The sequence below is a fragment of the Anopheles bellator genome, chromosome 2, assembly GCF_943735745.2.
Source record: "Anopheles bellator chromosome 2, idAnoBellAS_SP24_06.2, whole genome shotgun sequence".
NCBI lineage: Eukaryota > Metazoa > Arthropoda > Insecta > Diptera > Culicidae > Anopheles > Anopheles bellator.
Window position 1 is genome coordinate 48,873,452 of NC_071286.1, and position 19,617 is coordinate 48,893,068.

The 19,617-nt window shown below is 38.4% G+C and overlaps 2 protein-coding genes across 2 annotated transcripts in view; one reads left to right on the forward strand and one right to left on the reverse strand.

Annotated features, from left to right (window-relative positions):
• Positions 1 to 4,876: 4,876 nt before the first annotated feature.
• LOC131209866 (F-box/LRR-repeat protein 14) lies at positions 4,877 to 7,415 on the reverse strand. Its single transcript, XM_058203016.1, has one exon. It carries the CDS (start codon positions 6,534 to 6,536, stop codon positions 5,079 to 5,081), a length of 1,458 nt encoding a protein of 485 aa, XP_058058999.1. The 5' UTR covers positions 6,537 to 7,415; the 3' UTR covers positions 4,877 to 5,078.
• A 986-nt stretch (positions 7,416 to 8,401) lies between these two features.
• The window catches only part of LOC131210793 (protein Wnt-5), a 17,357-nt gene continuing 6,141 nt past the window's right edge, over positions 8,402 to 19,617 (forward strand). The window contains exons 1-4 of the mRNA XM_058204085.1: positions 8,402 to 8,986; positions 12,084 to 13,971; positions 14,183 to 14,267; positions 16,738 to 16,918. Of these exons, the coding sequence (XP_058060068.1) occupies positions 8,883 to 8,986; positions 12,084 to 13,971; positions 14,183 to 14,267; positions 16,738 to 16,918 (2,258 nt within the window). The 5' untranslated portion in view covers positions 8,402 to 8,882. The remainder of the gene's footprint in view (positions 8,987 to 12,083; positions 13,972 to 14,182; positions 14,268 to 16,737; positions 16,919 to 19,617) is intronic.

Sequence of the window (19,617 nt, forward strand, 5' to 3'; positions counted from 1 at the left end):
GGATCAGTCATGACAGATCCTCAATTTGAAGATTTTCAAAAATATGCTTCACATGTAATACAGGAAAAGACTGAGGACTCGAATATTGACTATGTATCTCGAATGTTAGAACTGACTCTGAGCAATGCATAGGAATGGCTCATTATGTTGCTCGGACGCGTGTACATGTACGCGAAAGATATCCGTTTTTAAGCGATCATATTGTCTATCGCGAAGTTGCATTCGTGGTCTTCCAGGGAATTCAGCGCATTTCTAGGAATATTTTGTCGCTATTTTATGATTGCTTAAAAATGCTGACGGAATCTGCGTGGACGGGTCATTCTCTAGCCTTCAATACGTTTGCTTTCCTCTTCTACATGATGCAGGCAACTTCTTGGAATGCTGGAAAGTGGAACATGTGTATATGTGTTCAATTGTCCATGGTTATCCATTTTTGTTCTCGTCAATCCTGGATTAAGACCTTTTTTATGCTCTCCGGTTTCTTAAATTTGTAAGGAGCGACTACACTATTTTCAGGGTTTAGCTTTTTTTGCAAAAATTAGGATTGCCGTAAATTCTAAAACAACGAAAAAGTCGTTTTAAAGAGAGGTTCTTCAATGTTTCAAAATATATTTCAGTATATTGAACGTATTACCTTCAGTTTGCAAACGGCCGTATGTATATTTCTTGTATTAAAAAAAACTGTAAAAACAAGCACGATGCTATTTAAATTATACATAAAAAGAATTGCGCTAAATCCTTGAGTGCAGTGTGAACGAAGTACGGCCTGAATAAAATTTACTTTGTTCAAAGGCAATTTTTGAGTGTATATGAGTTTGTATTCGTATGCAGTGTCGTAAGAAAGAACATTAACACATGTGCCACATTTTGGGCCCAGTTATGGATTCGAATGGAACACCATCAAACGAAGCCTTTTCGTATAGAACGCCAAAAGATGGACAAAAAGCGTACATAGTCAATCATGAGAAGATTTTTGAACCAGTTGCTGTGAGGCGATGGAAGGAAGGAATTCGAAACCTTTTTCTAGTTTTTGTTATTTTTTCCATCTCTTGATTTGCGCCGTTTCTTCTCCTACACATATTCTGATATTTTTTTCTTGTAGTGGCGGATGGCGACCATCAGCACTTCACTTCGATGCACTTCGAACCTGGAATCCTGGCGATGGTCCTGCACTCCAAAAACATACACGATTTCGGATGCAATTCAGTTGTCATTTAGTAAAACAGCAACACATCCAAGTGTAGTAAGCAAACAAACAATTACCGATGAAGTTGTACCATTCTTATTGTGTTTATTTAATAGGAAACATACAAAAAAAAAAAAATAACATGTATTTTATAAGAATTGTTCAATTATACCGAAGGTGAAAACCAAAACCATATGAACTACTAGGATGTCCAATAAGTTTTGCGGTTAAATATCAGACGAAGCTGCTACAAGCATTTTTTTTGTAATGATGGTACACTCCTTCATTCATTTTTTTACATTGGAAAATATAAAGTATCATGCAGTGATTGAATTTTGGTTTTTGGGAAGTTTAAAAGTTAAAGAAATTTATTAGTTAGTAGGATGCTAAAGTTAGACGTGGTCGTACAAGCCTTAAAACGATTCATGTCAAGGGCGTACAAAAACAGCAACAATACCTGAAATCGAAGAAAAAATACAGGATTTCGTATTGGAAAATCGTCGTGTGACTGGAAGAAATTTAGTAGAAGCCCCTCATTGGGCATTGTAAGCAATATTTTGACTGTGGTTGACTAAAGTATTGAGTTACAGATAGCTGTGTGCACAATGCGTTCAATGAAAAAAAAAAAACGCATTCGAATGCAATTTTCTCGGCAACATTTAGATTTTTCTTGAAAGGGTAAAGTAGATTTTGTACGTCGACTGATTGGGTCTATCACCATGACCCAGTGCATTCACCAGATTTGCTCCCTGGCCACTTCCATCTGTTTTCAGACCTAGAAAAACATGCGGAGAAAGCATTTTTCATCAGCATGACGTATCAAATTTTGACGTCATAGCAGTTGGAGAAGCGTTATTTGAAGCCCTTCCAGCTTCTCACTTCAAGGATAGAATTCATAAATTGGAGTCTCGTTGTAACAAGTGTACTGATGTTCAGGAAGGCCATACTAAACAATACAGTGTATTTCGAACCGCAACACTTATTGAACAGCCCGGTAGAGTCATATACATATACACGGAGCATAAAGAGAACCAACGTTATAATATTCTACCTGCTGGGCGAAACATCGATATATACGAAATGCCTTCGTGCAAACCCCACCGAAGTATTACAAATATCACATAGAAGGATGCGAGAAGCAACCAGCAGGTAAAAGAATCCTATTCCCAGAAAGCCATCGTTTCTATGGCTTTGAATTGTCCGAACACTGCTGGCAATGGAACTTAAGATTGTAGAATTTATCTCACGTTAACGGCTAGCGAGATCTTCATTTGTACGATGGCTAGTTTCGTTATATATATTTTACTTTGCAATTCAGTAAGATGCTATGATGATACAGCTGCTTAAAGGTTTGATGTTTTGTTTGTGTTAACATCATAAGAATCGCTGTAAAATTAAGTTCATTAACATACTACTTTGGCAGTAAATGTAAATGATATAAACCTTAACATAACAGTGTATTACTCTACAGCTATTCTATCTTCTATACTAAGAAATAGAAATATAAAATCAAAACTATACTAACCCTTTATGTTTAGCTGAAATAGGTGAAACGCTTTCTCAATGCTCGAAACGAAAAGAAAACTGGTATATAAAAAATATAACAAGATACACAGAAGAAACCAAGGTAAAAATAATAACAATTAGTAAAGGTACTAGGAAAAAAATGATCCAAAAATATGTTCGAGATATAAGTATGTTATGCATTCGTAGAATACATTCGTTTGCTGTTCCTGTTCCCAATGCGGTAACGAGGTTGTCAGTGTTTTAGCACACATCTCCACAGAAACAGCAAATGTATCGGGGCCATATTTGAAACTTAACTAGCAACAAAAACAAACGCAACTTTGCATGTTTGCTGTAAATGTAGGCATGATAAACAGTCACAGCCCCGAGTTATGGATGTGCAGTTTTGTTTCATCGTTTAAGTGGAACACTAAAAAAATTATGTCATTTTTGAGTGAGCTTGTGTAACATCACCGCTTGTTGTAAAGTGGTAAATATTTCATCAATGAATGTCATTGCTTCTTTATAAAAACGAACTATTTAATTTTAAAGTCTATGGTAACAATGAGCGAAGTAACTCTTGGGACGAACGAGGAACGACGGTTTTATAGATCGATGCTACCTAAATTTGGAAGAATACTGTGAGAGAAAAATTAGATAGAGAAAAAATAAAAAAATAAAATCACATACACACAGCGGACACATTCATGTTGATTGTTTAATGGTTTTAATATTTCTTGCATGTTTTTCACTCCCAGTTACATTTCTTCCTTCTTAAATTTGTTCACGTCTTCATAAACGATTACCATTTATGTTTTGCTGGTAATGAAATTAATGATAATCGATTAACGCGCGTTGCTCTTTGATACGACAGCGGTCTATTTGTTACTAATTAAATGATATATTTTAATAACTATTGCTTCCTGCTCCCATCGTTGTCTTGATTTTGACTACCATATATTTACAATCATTGTTTTGCTTCAAATATTAGCGGTCATTGTATTTGCTAGTATAGCATCTTTTTTGTTTAGCGATAGCTGTTCTGTATCTTCATTATACACAAATTTCACTTTTGTACGAAAAAACTAAATAGTGCCGTAACAGACGGAGTACTACAATTGTAAAGTTATACCTCTGTTGGTATAGCAGTTATGCATATGGTAATAAAAGACTATTCTTTCCAGCGCCTTTATTTTCATCGTGTGTGGTGTCCTGTCTTGGGCCCCTTATACGAAACTCGAATCGAGAACTCGAACGGTCATTTGAGTTCATTTTGCTATAGCTTTCTCTTTCTGGCTCCTCTCTTGCTGTATTTTGCTTTCTCTCTTACTGTGTTCACTCGATCGTTCGAGTTCCCGATTGGAGTTTAATAATAGGGCCCTTGATGATCTTTTGTCTACAAAGTTGATTTTTCTTGAAGTTTTATATTTATAGGTAATAGAAAAAGCTCCATGCCGTAGCCGTAACGTTTACGCAATATCCGTTTTCTAATAACATTATCCTTTGACTGTAACGCAAATGAAATTGTGTGAGCTGTTATCTTCGAAACGGTCAAACAGCCTTCCAGACAAACAGTATCACCAAATAGTTGTTGTTATGATGATTTACCAGAAGAACTAGTTAAGTGATATTCTACATTTTACAACAACCTAATTTTGCTGTAAACATGTTCGATTGATTGTAGATAAGATATCATCTTAACTCTACTGAAATGATGATAATTATGTAATACGGTCACATATTTCGTGCATCGTCACTCGCTACCCAACAGCGTCTATACATCAGGAACTAAATACAAAAGTCTATCAATTAGAACTTCGTGCTGTAATGTAGTATTGCGCTTCTGATTAAAACACGCCGGCTAATTTGTTTGGTAGCGTTGCGTAAAATTATTTATCGTCTCGGTCATACGATTAAAGCCTTTAACGAAATGAAAATCCATAATAGCTAAACTATTTCGTCTTACACTCAAATATTCACGTGCAACTCATTTCAACATTTCGAGATTAACAAATATTTGACACGTTTGCATAGGTTCTCGAAGAAACAAGGGGCAGCAAAATCTCCGACAAAATAACACTGCTTTACCTAAAACAAGTACGTAAAAATGAAAACGTGAAAACAGAAAACCCTTCGCTTCTTTTAAGTACCTTAAAAGAAATTGTGTTTAAATTACCATTATGGCTTTGGTGCATGATGGCTACTCAAACTATCTAATCTTTACAAGTCTTCAAAGGCCCATCTTCATTCTTTTAGTAATATTCTTTCTTTTCACAAATGCCAAAATACTACTATCACACCTGCGGACTCGCAATATGCTTCAACAGTGGATAGCTGTTGGATAATGATGTGGGTCTTTATGGTTATTGTACTCCGCGCTAGCTTATCACCGGATGTGCCATAGACCAAGATTAACCTTAGAAAGTTTTGGTAGTTGGTTGATTTTCTGTAGAGCCGATGGTGTTAACCTGGTACATCCGTACAAATCGATGGCACGTAAGTTGACCAGTTCTTCGGCCACCAATTCAAGGCCCCGATCAGTAATGCGGCTGCACTGGCCAATGTTTAGGGTCTCGAGATCATGCAGCGACTTGGCGATGCGCGATAAACCCTCGTCAGTAATTTGACAAGCACTTAAACTCAGCGAGCGCAGTTGGAACAAACCTTGAGAGATGTGTACCATGGCCTGGTCAGCTACCTTATCACAGAAGCTAACGTCCAACGTTGCGATTGAGCTACAGCCCTCGGTCAGGTATGCCATACCGATGTCCGATATGTTATCACAGGCTCGCAGATTTAACTCCTCTAAATGCGGCATGCGCGCCAAATGCTTCAGACCGCTATCGGTCACGGATACGCAAAAGCTCAGATTAATCGAACGCATGGAAGTTAGCCCTTGTGCGATGTGTCGCAGAGCCTCATCGGAAAGCCGTTGACAATCTTGTAGCCCAAGGAACTCGAGAGCAGGCGTACCATCCGCCGTTTCTTTGCTCAGCCCTGCCAGATGCCCGATTCCGTGATCAGAAATATGCCAGCATGAGCGAAGATTCAAACGGCGCAGCTTCTTCAAACCCCAGGAGATGAGCAGGAGGCCAGTATTCGTAATGTTACAGCATCCACCAAGCTCCAATATTTCAATATTTTTTAGGTGCTGGGTGATCCGACCTAGGCTGGAGTCAGTCACCTGCTTGCATAGGGAAAGATCAAGCATTTTTAGGTTGGGAAGGTCTCCGGCAAATGCATGGCCAATCGCTACGTCCGTGATATTGTAACAGCCACTCAGATTAAGCGACTCCAGAATCGGGACCCCAGTCACGATATCCTTGAGAGCGCGTCGCACGGACAGGACCTGAACGCGCTTGATGCCTCGTTTCACGAGAGACAGGAACAGTGTGGGGGATGGACGCCGCAGGTGAAGGCTTGCCTCGACGCCACGCCAGCAACTTTTGGAGTAGGCTGCATCCCTCCAAACAGTGCAAACTTGTGCTGCTCTCCCGCGATCCTTCACGCTGAGCTTAGCAAAGATCATCGCAAGAATTTCGGGGTAAAGGTGACCGATGTGAGTGCCCTCCTCCACAACTGCTGTTGGTGGTGAAGATGATGGACTTTGCGGCCGGTGCACTGAGCGCAGAATGTGCTGATGGTGCAGGGCCGCGTGAGCTGCAGAGTGGTGAACCGCCAGATGATGTGGAGGAATGCTGAACACCGAAGATGCATTTTGCTGCAAATGCGGTTGATGCAGAACTATAGGGTAAGGAGCAAACCGATGTCCACCCGCAATGGTGTGTGGCCGGTGCGTTATGAAGCCGCCCGGAATTTCCGTCAACATAAACCCGGCCTCCATTCGCACAGAATATGTGATAACTCGCTCTGCCTCTGTCTATCTCTCTCTGTCCTTTGGCGTGCAGCACTTTCGCTTTCTTTCACTCAGTCTCGCAAGTTCCAGAAGATCACCAAGCAGCGGAGTTTGGCGCACTGTATTTTTGTTACTTTTCTCTCATCGCTTCACTGCGTATATTATTCTTGCCTTACACTTTACAACACAGCTGGGCGTGGACATTACCGCGCGAAATCAGTCAACAATGCACACTTTTGTTATATTTGACAGCCATAGTCAGCAACAATCGAATGGTGCAAATGCTCGTTGTCTTTCGCTTTCGAGTTACCAATGATGCTATCTGCCTTATCATGACGCGCACAGGTGGTGCGCTCGTTGCAGTTTTCGTGGTGTACGGTCGGTGAAAATGCCCAACAATTGCTGGCCTGAAGATATGTTTATAAGTATGCTTTTTCACGTACAGCACCTTCTTTGCAAGATTCTCACGATTAGTCACCCGAGCCGGTAAGCGGAACCAACTCAAATTATGCGCACCACCTCAGAACACCACGTAACAGCCAAAACTATGCGCAACAACATATCCAATGGTTCGTCTGCGGCAACAATATTCACAAGGATTCACATCACTACCAAAATCACCGATCGAATCAATCACGAAACTGCTCACGATCCGCGAAACGCGTGCTTCCTTGCTGATTTCTGGTTATTTGTATTGTTGTTGATTACAGAGATTTTGAGCCTGATTCCCCTATACACGAGCGCGCGTCCGTTCCCGGCAAACGTTGGAAATGTTAACTAAAGCACCACTCTTATTTTCAGCTTGAACGTTATTATTGTTTATTTGTTTATTGTCGCGAGCTAGCGAGCTACGAGAAGTTTCAAATATCCTTCTTGTTCGAATTTTAATTTTTTAGACTCTGCACTTTCTGACCAACTGAAGATGTGGAAACCTCAAAACTCTGCGTTCCCGGTCCCTGGTTTTCGCTTGCAGGTTCGCAAACCTGCATTTTTGCGTTCCCCGCCTCTAATTCCCTTTCCGAAATTCCCTTTTAAAGTCAAAATTCTCACGAGTGATAAAGGGAAATTCGATTCGATGCGATGTTTCTTTGCGTTTGAAATTGCTGTTATATGCCAATCTGTATTTTTTTCCTAAAACTTACCCAAAATCGTGTATCGTAACCGCATTTGGCCACCACCTTTTGTATTTACTTGTAGTTCTGCTTATCTTATTAACCATTATCCTATTGTTTGTCGCTGATTAGCCAAGTTAATTCAGAATTCCAATTCAATTACTTAGTATTTACTGCACGATGGCTGATCAAGGACTGATTCATGCCGGTACTTGTCCACAATTTGCCGAAGGGATGGTTCGCATCTCTATGGGATTTTTCAAAACTAGCTACCCATTATACAATAAAGCCACACGCGCATGAAACCATCGCCGAATGAAAAATGCAACACTGGGAATTGGTCTGGGAACAATTTTTCTCGTGTCGAAATGGATCAGCAACCCTAAAATAGAACAAGGGATCAATCGCTGCACAAAAGTGTAATTCCTCGGACAACTTTGACGATAAACACTTGTTTAAATTGTTTCCTTAATAACATAATAACACTTAATAAAACAAACAATACATAAAACATCGAAATTTTTCTCCCTTTTAAAAAACACTTTGGTTTATACATCGTGATGTGACATCTATCAAATAAAAGGGAACTTCGGAAGTCAACTTTAGAGGCCGGGAACGCAAAATGCAGGTTTGCGAACCTGCAAGCGAAAACCAGGGACTGGGAACGCAGAGTTTTGAGGTTTCCACATCTTCAGTTGGTCAGAAAGTGCAGAGTCTAAAAAATTAAAATTCGAACAAGAAGGATATTTGAAACTTCTCGTAGCTCGCTAGCTCGCTACAATAAACAAATAAACAATAATAACGTTCAAGCTGAAAATTAGAGTGGTGCTTTAGTTAACATTTCAAACGTTTGCCGGGAACGGACGCGCGCTCGTGTATAGGGAATCAGGTTCAAAATCTCTGTAATCAAGATAATAACAACAACAACGCAGTGTTTTTTGTTTTTGGGCGACAGCAGTTTTTAATCCGTTTGCTCTTGTGCTGGCAACAATGTTCGAGCGAGATGAGTTCACACACACAGCGTCACTGTGATTCTCAACTTCTCCATCGTGAAAACTTGTAGTGGAAGTGTTGTGTTCCCAGATTATTTTGTTGAGCAACATTGCCCATTCAAAGTAATGCACGATGTAAAATATTCTATTGTTAGTGCGATGTGTATTGCAGTGCGCGTGCACGTGAACGAACGATAAATACGAATATCGACACTCCAAAATCCTCTATCATGGATTACCACGGCTGCAGGTACCGAATTGTTATGTACTTTCTTGGCACGCTCTTTCTTGCTACAAGTGCCGCCAAAGGACATGGAGGATTGTCAACCTGGATGTAAGTAACGAAACTCATTTTATCTGCTCCCTTTGTTATATAACAGAATCGTTAGTTTTGTACTTGTATGTACACATATTGTTATTGATTGTTATTGTATTATAATTTTCGTTTGCCATTTTATTTTGCATTTTGCAGTTAAGGATTCAGTAAAATTAATTGTAGGCTTTCACAAATTATTAAGAACCATCGAATAAGTTTTGTAAACAATTGTCATATTAAGAAATCATTGATACACATGAACAATTCCAGCCGTAGAGAGAATCTTTCACGAATGATTTATCTTACCAGTTTCATGCAAGAAATGCATCCTTGGATCACAGTGTCTATGTCATTTGTTCTTTCTGAGAGAATGGTCAGTTTTCAATGCATCATAATCATCATTAAAAAACGTTGTACATGTACGTCAAACATGATGGCTTATATTGTGTATTGTGAATGATGTCTTGTATTGAAAACAAAACGTAATATATACACTTGACCAGTGTTTGTTGTGTTCGGCATTTTCAATACAATCAAGTCTGTTGTTTTTTATGTTTATGTGTTACGCGGCCGTGTAGTGATGTTTGTAGTTTGATTAGAAGCGAGTAACTCAGGCATATACAATATCTCGACACGTTATTTTTTTGATGTAATGCGTTTCTTTACAGACTTATTAACATTGCGGTCTGCGGACGTCCATGTTTAAAATTAGGATTACCATTTGATGAGTGAAAGTTAAAATTATTCTATTAAACTGTCAAAGTTCTTTATTGATAACATTAATCAACAAACACTTAGTCCATTACCTTGCACCAACTCTACTCTCGCTACTTACGTACATGGACTAATAAACATATTATTGTTGCCAAGAATAAAGTGTATATGAATACATAGAGACGTTTGGGTTGATCTTCATTACCGGTTTTGTTCTATTTACTTATATGCTTGGTCGGCAGTTGATGCCTCTGTGTATTATCCACTTGAGTTTCATCTAAAAGTAATTTGTAAAACAAATGTAGCAAGAAAAAAACGAACATTTTAACGTTCGTTCGACGGACGTATATATAAGGGATTCTTACACCGAATCGTTACTTTTGATGAAAAGGGGTCTTATTATCAGAATCCCAAACGCAAAAAGGCCTGGATACAGCTTGGTGAACCAGGTCCATCGCAACCAAAGCGAAATATTCACTGCGCAAAGGTTATGCTGTGCATATGGTGGGATATGAAAGGTGTGGTGTACTTTAACCTTTCAGAACCTAATGAAATTATTGAAGAATAACCCCATCAACAACAATTAACACATTTGAAGCAAAGCTTTGGCCATAAAACGACGTTGAAGTTGATTTTTCAACATGACAACGCTCGACCTCACGTCGCAATTCCTCGAATAACAACATAGTCACGAATTCGCGAAGTCGCGAACAACATCCTAAGAAGTTAATACAAAATAAATTTAGTATTAGAGACCAGAAGACACAAAATGTATGTACACTTTCGATGGTCACAACACACCAAAATTCAAAGTTTCACTTTTATTTGTGGCTGTTTAATCATATGACCACAATTGAAAAATACATAGTAACATTTTTTTAAGTGAAACAATTTGAAATTAAAGACTTCGTTTGAGCGGCTGGAAAACGGAAGAAAACGGGAAAATTGCAACGGATCAACATAAGTAAGAGTAAATATTTAGTCGATCATAAATTTTCTTCAACCTAGAAAGCCTGTGATAAGGTCTCTCAGCAGTACGGGGGGCTAGTTAGCAGAAATGTCACTGCAAATTGATCTTCAATAATGCATGGTTCTTAAGCTAGCCTAAGTCAGTAGATTTTAGGAATAGAATTACTACGACTGCTCAATCGACAAGCGGGGACTATCATTACTACGACTCAGTTCTTCAAAATAAACAAATCAGTTTTAAAAACAAAACCTTTTTTCGATTGAGAAACAACGAAACGTGACGAGTTTCGAAACTGGAGGCGAAATCCTCCATAGGATTCACTTGAGTAAACGATTAATGCCTCAGCAACGAACCCTCTGTCTTTCAATAGTGCCAGGCTCTGAGTCCTGAACTAAGTGAATTTTAGTTACTTCACACAAAAACGTAAATAATTGTGTAATGAATTACCCAGAATTGCTAAGAAAATCGTATAGTTTCGTTTGTTCATTCTCAATGTTGAATAACAATCGTTAAAATCGAAACGAAAATTTCATGAAAGTGCAGGCAGATGAAATTTTATAGAGTGGTCAAATAAGTGTACACTTTTTCATTTGGTTGTAAAATAAAAAAGGCGTAATATTTCTCGGGGCTTGAACTTTTATTCAATCGATCTTGGCAGTCGCCGGATGGCAGATAGCTCCATCCTTTTCAAATATTTGCATATACCGTTTGAGTTGAAGACCTACCGCTCTTGAAATACATTTTTCATATTTCGCAATTTTCTGCAACAAAAATTGTATTTTATACATAAATTGAATGAATGAACCATTCAAATAAAAGTAAAAGCATATTTTCCGATGCTTACGCCGTTTTTTTAAACCAAATGAAGCTTATTTGACCACCCTATGTTAATTTTTTGAGCCAAATATCTCGAAGTTCTCGAAGCACAGAAAACATTATGCAAAATGATGAAAAGGGTTTGCTCAGAATGAATATATCTTGTAATGGACCATTTAAGTAATGGACCGTTTAGTATGAACCTGAGCTGTACCAGAATTTCATGAATATTGGAGGAGATTAGAAGTTAGCGGTAGCAGGGGCTTATGTAGGACTTTAGGTTGAAGTAAAACCTTATATTTACCGATTCTAACTTTACTAATTAAAATAACTTTAAAGTTTTTTTAATACATATTTTTAAAGGATATTAAGTAAAATTAAAATTAAGTAAATGACAAAAAAATTGCAGAAGCAGCTAGCAAATGGAGTTTGACGGGTATTGGTGTTCATATACTGAATTTTTCGTTGAACTCAGCAGTAAACAATTATAGAGAGTGCTATTGGGAACAACGTTAGTTCCTTTTTGACTTTTTCTGATCAACACCATGTCGTTTTTACAAGCAGTGTTCTGTTTCTCAAATTTTAATGAATTTCTTTCTGTATTCTCAATTTCAGATCGCTTGGTATTAAATCTCCGTTTATTGTTTTCCGGGATGAGCAGGAAGTGTTATCCAATAACAGTGTTCTACTAAATTTGACTGATATACGAAACAAATTGAAATATGTTCAAAATCTTGACCATTTCATCCGTCCTATTGACAGCGCCAACAATGAGAAAAAGATAGTATTTAATGAAGATGATGGACAGAGTGGAATTAAAATCGGAGCATCCCCTGCATCAGTATTCAAAGTCGAAAGCGACATCGGCGACGGCAATTCATCGATAACATTTCTTACGACTGCCATTCCCACCTTTGTGAATCACTTTGAGAAAAATATTGGAGAAAATGGTCGGCTAACATCGAATGGGCAGAATCCCACTGTGATGATGGGACCCGCTGATCAAATGATTTCTGATGATGATGGTGCAAAAAAAGAACGTAAATATATTATTCCATTGGCTTTGAAAACGTCTGCGAACGACAAGGAAAAAACTTCATCACTATTTCACGGCTCATCTACAAACATTGAGGACTTGAAACGACATATTTTAATGCTCCAAAATCTCACGCAGTCTGACAAAAACTTCCAAAGTAAGTTTGTAGTATTTCCATCACTGCAAAAAAATGGAACAACAGATGCTTCCCCAGCGCCTGTAACAACATTACCGATGTTGCCATTAGATCAGCGTCGATTGCAATTGCCAGGGGCCACATCTTTCATGGACATAAAGGAATATCGGAGTATTTCATCTAGAAATAGACACCGGAGTACCAATATTGGCAGTGTAATATTAGAAAGCAATGCCACAAATCGTGACCGACCATCTACCACCAGCGCAATTAATATCGCACGAAAACCTTTCACACACTCGACGATGTCGGACCAAAAAGAGGAAATGCAAAATAGCAAAATGGAGAAAATAACCATTGTGCCCCAAGTATTCATACAAAATGATCAAACTAGTGATTATCTCAGCGATAAGAATGACAGTGAATCTCCCTCTAAATTTGCTACCGATAGCTTTGAAAGTATTTCTTCACTTAGCTCTCCGTTGTCTAGAACCCGCGAAACAATGTATCTACCGCAGGTTACTCAAAAGTTCGGCCGAAAATCAGATGCAGCCATTGCAGAAAAGTTTGGCAGCGAAAACAACAAAACAACATTTGCAAATGCACAAAACAACAAGGGTAATGGCACGTTCAGAATATTTCTTAAAGATGAGTTTCTGGATAAGGAGACCGATAAGAAAAATCAAACAGGCCTAATTATGATCAATAAAGAACGTCAAGCAGCATTAGGCAAAGGCGATTCAAACAGAAAACAACGTAAAAATGGTCGCAGACGAGGAAGAGTTAATAAACAACAAAATATACTAAAAAACGACGGCTCAACTGAACAATCAAAAAGTATAATACTCAAGCACGAAGGCTCATTACTAAAAAGCAGAAACAACCACAGTGATGCTGTTCCAAAATCTAAGGACCATGACATAGAAACAACAATTGAGAGTCGTGTTAAAAAGTGGTCATCCCCTCGAGTACGACGCAATGATAACGAACGACGTCAACCAACAAATAAGCATCTTCCAAATGCTCGAGGTTATGAGACGACTAAAGTAGGCAGTAGTGAAAATCAAGTAACAGTAGCATCATCACCATCCTTTGTTACCACGAACAGTGAAGAAGGATACGGCGTAAAAAGCAACAAAAATCTCAGTAATCATAATAGAACCCCACTATCATCGTCATCGATAGGGGATGGGCGTGAGAAGGATGTCGTAGATCTAAATCCTGATCTATGCTACACGGTCAGTGCGCTAAGTGGCGGACAACAGAAGTTGTGTGCCCAACATACAAGCATTATGCCAGCTATAAGCCGAGGAGCACGTGCTGCAATTCAGGTAAGCAACGCGTTAAATCAAATGAAACGAAAAATTAAAATGGCACTCACAATTAAAATGGCACTCACAATTTGTGCACTTTAGTTTGATCGAACTCAGAGTAAAACAAAAAGGGAAAACCAAAAAAATGTTAATTTAAAAATATTCATTCATAATTTTGCGCAGTACTATTGCTTAATGCTATAAGAATAGAAATTATGTTTTTTTACAGGAATGTAAGCATCAGTTTCGAAATCGTCGCTGGAATTGCAGCATAGTGAACGATGATAGCGTTTTCGGACCAATATCTAATATAGGTGAGTCCATCAATTGTAACTCCGAAATCAGTAACGAAGTTACTCGTTTCTGTTGCCCTGTGATTTGGTTCTCTATGTTTCGAGCCGTCCCACGCCAAAACAAAAAAACACGTAAAGTAAAGTTTTTGAAATATTAAAAAAAATCTAAATAGAAGCACCCTTTCACTTGTTACTCTTTGTGTTTGTATTGCTTGTAACTTTTTATACATTTAACTATTGAATTTCCGCAAGGTAGTGTAGCTGCAGGCCTGTAACGATTATCGATTCCAATAAAACAATATTGTGTTTCCAAAGTTTGTACAACAAATCCACCCTGGTTTGACCTGTTCGAACTGCTATTACTTGTAATGCAACAACGGTTTCCCATCATATTCCTACCGTTAAATTTGAAGTCTCCGTCTATTTTTAGTAAATTATCTTTTACAATATATCTCGTCCAACAAATAGACATTTCAAAACGAACACGCGAAGAAATACAATAAAATGAAACATGTGAATCTCATATTCAAACATCCAAAAAAGGTACACCAATACAGAAACAAGAAAGTCCTTCGTGTATGAAGCATGAAATTCATCATGCCGGCCATTTGGTCGAATCTAGGTAAGCAGTTGGTCGACTTAGATTGTACCATATGCCCATGACAAATTTTCAGTTCGCTACGCCTAAAACGGCTGTTAAATGTTCAGAAAGGGCTGTAATGCACACCATAGCTTACTGTGTGAATCTCTGGTTGTACAGCGGGACCCTTCTGTGATACCCTTCTGTGTGGCATTTGAACAACAAAAAAACCGTTCAACCGTTCCGTTCCTTAAGTTAGTTCGATGTGAAGAATGTTTTTTTCTTATTATACGATGTACAAAATTATATGTATTCAATTTTATTTTTTATCATTTTGGTTACTCATGAATGATTGATATCGTCACTAGATATAGACCCATTGAATATCCCAAAAATCTCTCAATTCGACACTGAAACCTATTTGAGACCTAACTGGGGGGCTACATGAGGCGTAAAAACTAACGTAAAATTAATTTGTAATGTCAAATCGTTTACGCTTCATGTGGCAGCAAAAATATGAAAACGAAATGTGAAACGTGTTTACGTTCGTGTTTTTGGTCCGAGAAAACAGAAATAGAAGAGAAATCAATTGATTTCTGAATATTTTTTCTGTTTTTTGCTATTTTGCTGCTATACCAGCAAATAAGAAGTTAAATTATCCTCTGTTTGTAAGCAAAGCGTATGCAAAAAGTATTTACGCTCAGATTTGCGCCTCGGCCGACCCGTAAACGTTTTGACATAGGCGCAGCCGTTTGGCATTAATCTGTAATGTCAAAAGCATTACGTTACGCCTCATGTAGCCTCATGTGTTTATTTATTCATAAATGTTAATCAGATTGTGTTACATCTAATATTCAATTCGTAAGATATTCATAAAATTATTTATTTATTATTTATTTAGTATAAAATTAGTCAATAGGCAAACAGAGCCTTGTTGACAAAGATGAACTTAACTAACTTAAACAAAACCCGAGCTAACCTAACACTGCATCTGGCGAGGACGAGAACAAAAAGCTGGTAACCGGCAATTAGAAGGATGCGAAATCAAGGAAACTACGACACTGACGAATAGACATGTTATAGTCAATATGCGATGAACAAAGATTATACGTACGACACATAGACAAAAAGGGATCGTTGTGACCCGCAACAGTAATTCGTGGAGCAATTCTGATCTCCATGTCGTGCCGACGTCTTAAATGGCGAGCAGGAACAGATATATCTAACTTGACAAGGAGTTGCGGTGCGTCAATAAAAGCAGACAAAAGTTTAAAAACAAACATAACTGCGGGGACACACGATGCGTAACGTAACAAGTTTGATGTTAACGATTAATGCCAAACTGCTGCGCTTCTGTCAAACCGTATACGTTTTGGCCGAGGCGTAAACAGTTTAGCATTAATCGTTAACATCAAACTTGTTACGTTACGCATCGCGTGTCCCCGCAGTAAGATATAAGAATCTGACTTGGAATTTACGAATCTTCACGATCTTACTTTCAGGTGTCTTCAATATTAAATTTTATTATGTATTGCTTAAAAAAACACTTTCTGTTGCAAGTTTTCGTTTATGGAGAAGGGCTCTGCTATAATGCAATAGCAAGGGGTAAATTTCAAGCTCAAAACGAAACCAAATATTGCTAATCAATCACCAAAACTTAGAAATAATGTATTTACCCCACAGTGAGAAAAGCTTCATTTAATCAAAGGCAGAAACAATAGAAAATATCAAAATACGTTAAAAGTTCTTGAGTTATATAAAAAACGTTCTCAGATTCAACAAATAGACGTTCGAAATGAGTTTGAGCGGCTTGTTTGGTTAACTGCTTAACCTAAGACCCTTGCGTTCTTTAACTATTGTGTCAGAATTTTGTGGAAGTCTAAAGCTGCACTGCATTTTATCTACTTTTAGGTTCTCCTGAGATGGCGTTTGTTTATGCCATGGCAGCCGCTGCAGCGTCTAGTTTCATTGCTCGAGCATGTCGCGATGGACAACTTGCATCTTGTGGTTGCTCACGAAGCAGTCGCCCGACGAAACTTAATGCAGATTGGACGTGGGGTGGATGTGGAGATGATATGGAATTTGGCTATAAGTAGGTATACGGAAGGATCTGATCGTCTAATCGTGCTAACATTTCATTCATTTCACGGGCGTCAAAACTATTCATCAAAATATTATACATACAGTCAATCAGCGACCATACTTTACTGTTTACTTATTTATAGCATTTCCTTACTTACTTCTGGTACCGTCCAGCGATCCTTGCATATACGAGGGCTGTTCAAATTTTTTTGTGACACCTGCTTTTCCGCGGGCTACATATATCCAATTTTTGATTTTTTTAAAATAGCGTTAGGTTGCTACACATGTCAGTGTTTTATGGTGAAAAAATCGGCCATTTTGAGTAATAACTCCATTTTTGACAGCTTTTTTACTGTACACGTGTCTGGGCTCAACTTCGATTTTTCTCTACTCCGAAAAAAAGATGGCGCAGAATCTTTCTCAAATGTTGTGTAAAAAAAAAATAAATGTGAAAAATTAGAAGCGCGGATGCATCCAAAATGTTGACTGTGGCTTATGCTGTAGCTATTAACACCAAAAGCAGCGCTTATCGGTAGTTCAAATTTTTTTAAAAGGGGCTAGAAGATGTGAACGTCGAAAATCAATTTTTGGTAGAATGTGAACAGTTTTGCTTACAGTTTTCTTTGATTGCAGAGTCGTGTTGCATTATGAGTTGTTGCCAAAGGATAGAAGAGTCAATAAAGAATATTTCCTACATGTTATGTCCGATTCGCCTGAAGCAATCCGTCCCAAACGCCCGGATTTGTGGAATACCCCAAATTGGATATCGCGCCCCTGTTCACACATCGTGGTTTCTGCGCGAATTTTTGGGTTAAACAATGTACTGCTTTAATTTTTGGCCCACAAACGATGCCTACCGATACCGTCTTCCCCATAACTACCCCCTTGTGACATTTTCCTGTTTTCAAAACATAAATTACCTCTTCGTGGTCAATTAATTTTGAAGTACAAAAAAATCGACGATGAGCCAAAACACGCCCAAGTAAAACAGCTGTCAAAAATTAACTGATTACTCAAAATGGCCGAACTTTTCACCATAAATCACTGACATGAGTAGCAACCTAACGCCATTAAAAAATCATCGAAATCGAAAATCAGATATACGTAGCCCGCGGAAATGCAAATGCCGCAACAAATTTTGAACAGCCCTCGTACATGGTTATCGACCAAGTGTTTTTTACATTTGGTTATAAAACATAAAATGGCTTAATATTTCGACGCTTAACGGCTTAATAGACGTCTTGCAAGAGAAGCACGCAAAACGAGTGATTGTTTGGTGCGGAGTTTTGGTCTGGCGACATCATCGGCCCATTTTCTTTGAAAATGAAGAAGTAAGCCGTTAACGTTGACAGCGTACGCTACCGAGGCTGGTTCTTCGACGAAATTGAAGCTGAATGTATGTCTGCTGTCGTGAAGAGGCGTGGAAGAGGCGTGAGGCGTGAATAGCGTAAAATTAATTTGTAATGTCAAATAGTTTACGCTTCGTGTGGCAGCAAAAATATGGAAACGAAATGTGAAACGTGTTTACGTTCGTGTTTTTGATCCGAGAAAATAGAAGTAGAAGAGAAATCAATTGATTTTTGAATATTTTTTTCTGTTTTTTCGGTTTTGTTGCTATACCAGCAAATAAGAACTTAAATTATCCTCTGTTTGTAAGCAAAGCGTATGCAAAGTATTTACGCTCGGGTTTGCGCCTCGGCCGACCCGTAAACGTTTTGACAGAGGCGCAGCAGTTTGGCATTAATCTGTAATGTCAACAACATTACGTTACGCCTCATGTAGCCCCTCAGTAAGAGCATTGTGAAGCTGCCTTTAAAATGGCAACAATTATTCCGCAAAACGGTGCATATTTGACACTTTTGTTGTAGCCAGTCTAATATGCTTAAGGCTGGGGAAAAAATAATCGTCATTTTTGCGTGAATGTCATACTTTTATTTAATTTGCTATGACTCAATGCCACGTGGCATAACATGTAATTCAAATAGATTTTAATCGAAATATTTTCATTTCAATCATTTTGATACCTTAGAAATATTAAATAGCTGCAATCCCAATGTGGAATATCTCTGTACCGTCATGTAACCAAGCATTTATGTATAACTAGCAGGTCCCGGCGAGCTTCGCCACGCCTCATTTTATTCTCATTTCTCGACTATCCGGCATTTCAGAGAATCGGACTTGCCCACCTCCCGTTATTCCTGTGTTTTGGACGATCGGTTTCCCTTTTCATTTCCCGTTACTCATCCTTTTCAGATAATCGGGATTCACGGTGACGTACACGTTCGGCTACCCTTCTCACTTCCCGTTGGATACATGTCAAAACTCGCACCAGCTTAATTTGGCTCAAATTGCTTCAAAACTATCCTAGTTTAACTGAAATTAACCTACATTTTGTATGGAAGCCCCCTTTATAAAGAGGGGAGGGGTTTCAAACATTCGCCAAAATATTTCCACAACCCCAAAACAACTTCCTACCGAATTTGGTTCGATTTGCTCGAAAACGTTGGATTGGAAAGTTACGTGTGAGACGTTACGTATGGGACGTTACGTTACGTTACGTTTGTATGGGACCCCACCCTTCCCGGAGGTGTGGGAGGGTCAAATTTTCTTATTCACAATCCGCGGTCTCAAAACTATGCTGTGCAAAATGTCACGCGGATTAGTTTAGTAGTTTTGGAGAAAAAGCGGTACAGACAAACAGACAGACAA

Bases quoted from the DNA above. Each gene is read 5' to 3' on its own strand.
- LOC131209866 (XM_058203016.1), bottom strand. From the start codon at position 6,536: ATGGAGGCCGGGTTTATGTTGACGGAAATTCCGGGCGGCTTCATAACG.